Genomic DNA, 2,107 nt, shown 5'->3' with positions numbered 1-2,107 from the left:
ACACACACACACACACACACACACACACACACACCATATAGAGAGGCCCTGGGTTCAATTTCTAGTAAGGGAGTGAGTAGGGAAGCATTTCAGGTTTCAGAGATTGGACTTCTTTGGCATCTATTTTCTCAAGGGTCTTCTAAAGCATGTTTTTGAAAATAGAATACTCAACTAAGAAATGATAAACAGAATGACTTGTGTTTATAAGCAGCATCCTTAAAAAAAAAGAAGCAAACAAAAAAGCCATCTATTTGATGTAGGCATCAGAAAATACATCCCAAACAGCAGTGTTCATACAAATACTTGTCTGTCAGTTACTTGTATTAAATCTCAGAAGTTACTTAAGTAAATATATATTTAACTATGTACAGTTTTTACAATTTACAGATTTTACAGCTGAAAATCAGTTGACTGTGAATGTGTGAAAAAGCTGGCATTGTTATGTAACACTTCAAAAAATGTAAGAACAGTTTTTACCTCAAATATTTTTCACCAAATAGCACCCCAAAATGCGAATGCTCACTTTCTCATTTTCTCTCAACAACAAACGTACCAAAATCGCTAGAAATGAGGTAGAGACAGTTGTTTATAAAACAGTGGAGGCAGGTAGAAAGCTTGAATCTTTAAAACCTTACAGCAAAGCCCCTTTTACCCTCCAATCCTGGGACAGTAGGTCCTGCAGTTCTCCCTCATCATCGCTGTCTGTATTCTCCTCTTCCTTTTTCTGCAGTTCTTTTATGGTCAGAACCTCTTTAAGTTTGTTCTTTATCTCATCCTGGCGATTCCGCAGATTCTCCACCCGACGGTAACATTCGATCTGTTCGTCAATCTCCCCAATCTGCCGATCCAGCCGTCCCTCCTCATCCTCCTCGGCAACGATCGCTTCGGAAATGGTGTTGACCTGTCTCATGGCTTTTTGAAACTCGTCCCACTCTTTGTCCATCTGATCTTTTGGAGCATCAACCTTTCGTACTTTGGCATCTACCTCAGGGTCATCAAAAAACCCTTCGGGTAACGCTTCTGCGGTGTTCTCTCTCCTTTCCACCACTTTCTCGTGGATTTCTGCTTTCTCAATTGACCCGGAATGAGGAATCAGGGGGGCCGTGGGAAGATTTGTATTAAAAGAACCGGATGGCAGCACACTCGACGCCTCCCGCGACGAGGGAAGTGAGGGTTCTTTGCCCTGTGTGTCGGAGGCCTGTTTGCTGCCGTCCTCCTCTCTCCCTTCTCCTTCACACTCCTCGTCATCGTCGTCCTCCTCATCTTCATAAGCGGGGAGTAAGCCGAGTCCCGAAGGTTTAGAGGAGGTGGCGGCTCTGGGGGACTCCTTTCCCGGGGGCAGAGCGGACGCAGAGGGCAGTACCTGGGGCGCCGGGGCCGCGGCCTTCACCCTCTTGGCCTCCTGACTCTCAGCGTCGGGCGCCTTCCTCTTAGAGACGGACGGAGGCGCTGTGCTTTCGGACGGCGCCGGGACGGCCCCCTTGGCGCCTTTCAGCTCGGCCACCCTCTCCCGGTGCTGCTTTCCCAGGACGTGGGTCTGCCACAGCAGCTCGCTCTTGACCGGAGTGTTACAAAGGGCACAACTCAGCTGCCCCAGACGGTTGTACTTGGCGAAGGGAGAGTCTATCTTCTTCCGGTTGGTGCTCTGACGCTGCTTCTCTTTCATCAACCGCCTCAATTCTTCCTGATTCACCACTCGCTTCCCCGCCGGAGCCCGGGAGGAGGCGGAGGACGCCATCTTCGCGACCAAGACCCCTAGACGTCTCTGGCTTCCGTTCCGGCGAGGTTCGATGGCGTCACTTCCGGCAGGACGCCGATTGGAGGAAGCCGAGAAGAGCGGGGCGGGGCGACAAGGTTTCTCCCTCCCTCCTTCCCCCCCCCCCTCTTAAGTTCAAGTTCAAGTCCTAGAACTGGCACCCAAACTAAACCAAAAGTTTGAGTTATCTATCTAGGCATGTATTTCTACCAGTGTTTTCACTCAGTCCCAAATAGCTAAGTGTATGCACAAAACCCATCATTTTTCATTAAGACTTTGCATTGTGAATGCATTGGTGAGTCCACATCTTGCTGGACTATCACCACATCCCTATGAGGACTACATATCCTT

The 2,107-nt window shown here is 48.9% G+C and overlaps 1 protein-coding gene across 1 annotated transcript; it reads right to left on the bottom strand.

Moving 5' to 3' along the window:
* Positions 1-184: 184 nt before the first annotated feature.
* Znf830 (zinc finger protein 830) lies at positions 185-1,764 on the bottom strand. The gene has a single exon (XM_013036908.1). It carries the CDS (start codon positions 1,736-1,738, stop codon positions 632-634), a length of 1,107 nt encoding a protein of 368 aa, XP_012892362.1. The 5' UTR covers positions 1,739-1,764; the 3' UTR covers positions 185-631.
* Between the last annotated feature and the right edge of the window lie 343 nt (positions 1,765-2,107).

The sequence above is a fragment of the Dipodomys ordii genome, unplaced genomic scaffold (genome assembly GCF_000151885.1).
Source record: "Dipodomys ordii isolate 6190 unplaced genomic scaffold, Dord_2.0 Scaffold1503, whole genome shotgun sequence".
NCBI lineage: Eukaryota > Metazoa > Chordata > Mammalia > Rodentia > Heteromyidae > Dipodomys > Dipodomys ordii.
This window is presented reverse-complemented; position numbering and strand designations above follow the sequence as displayed.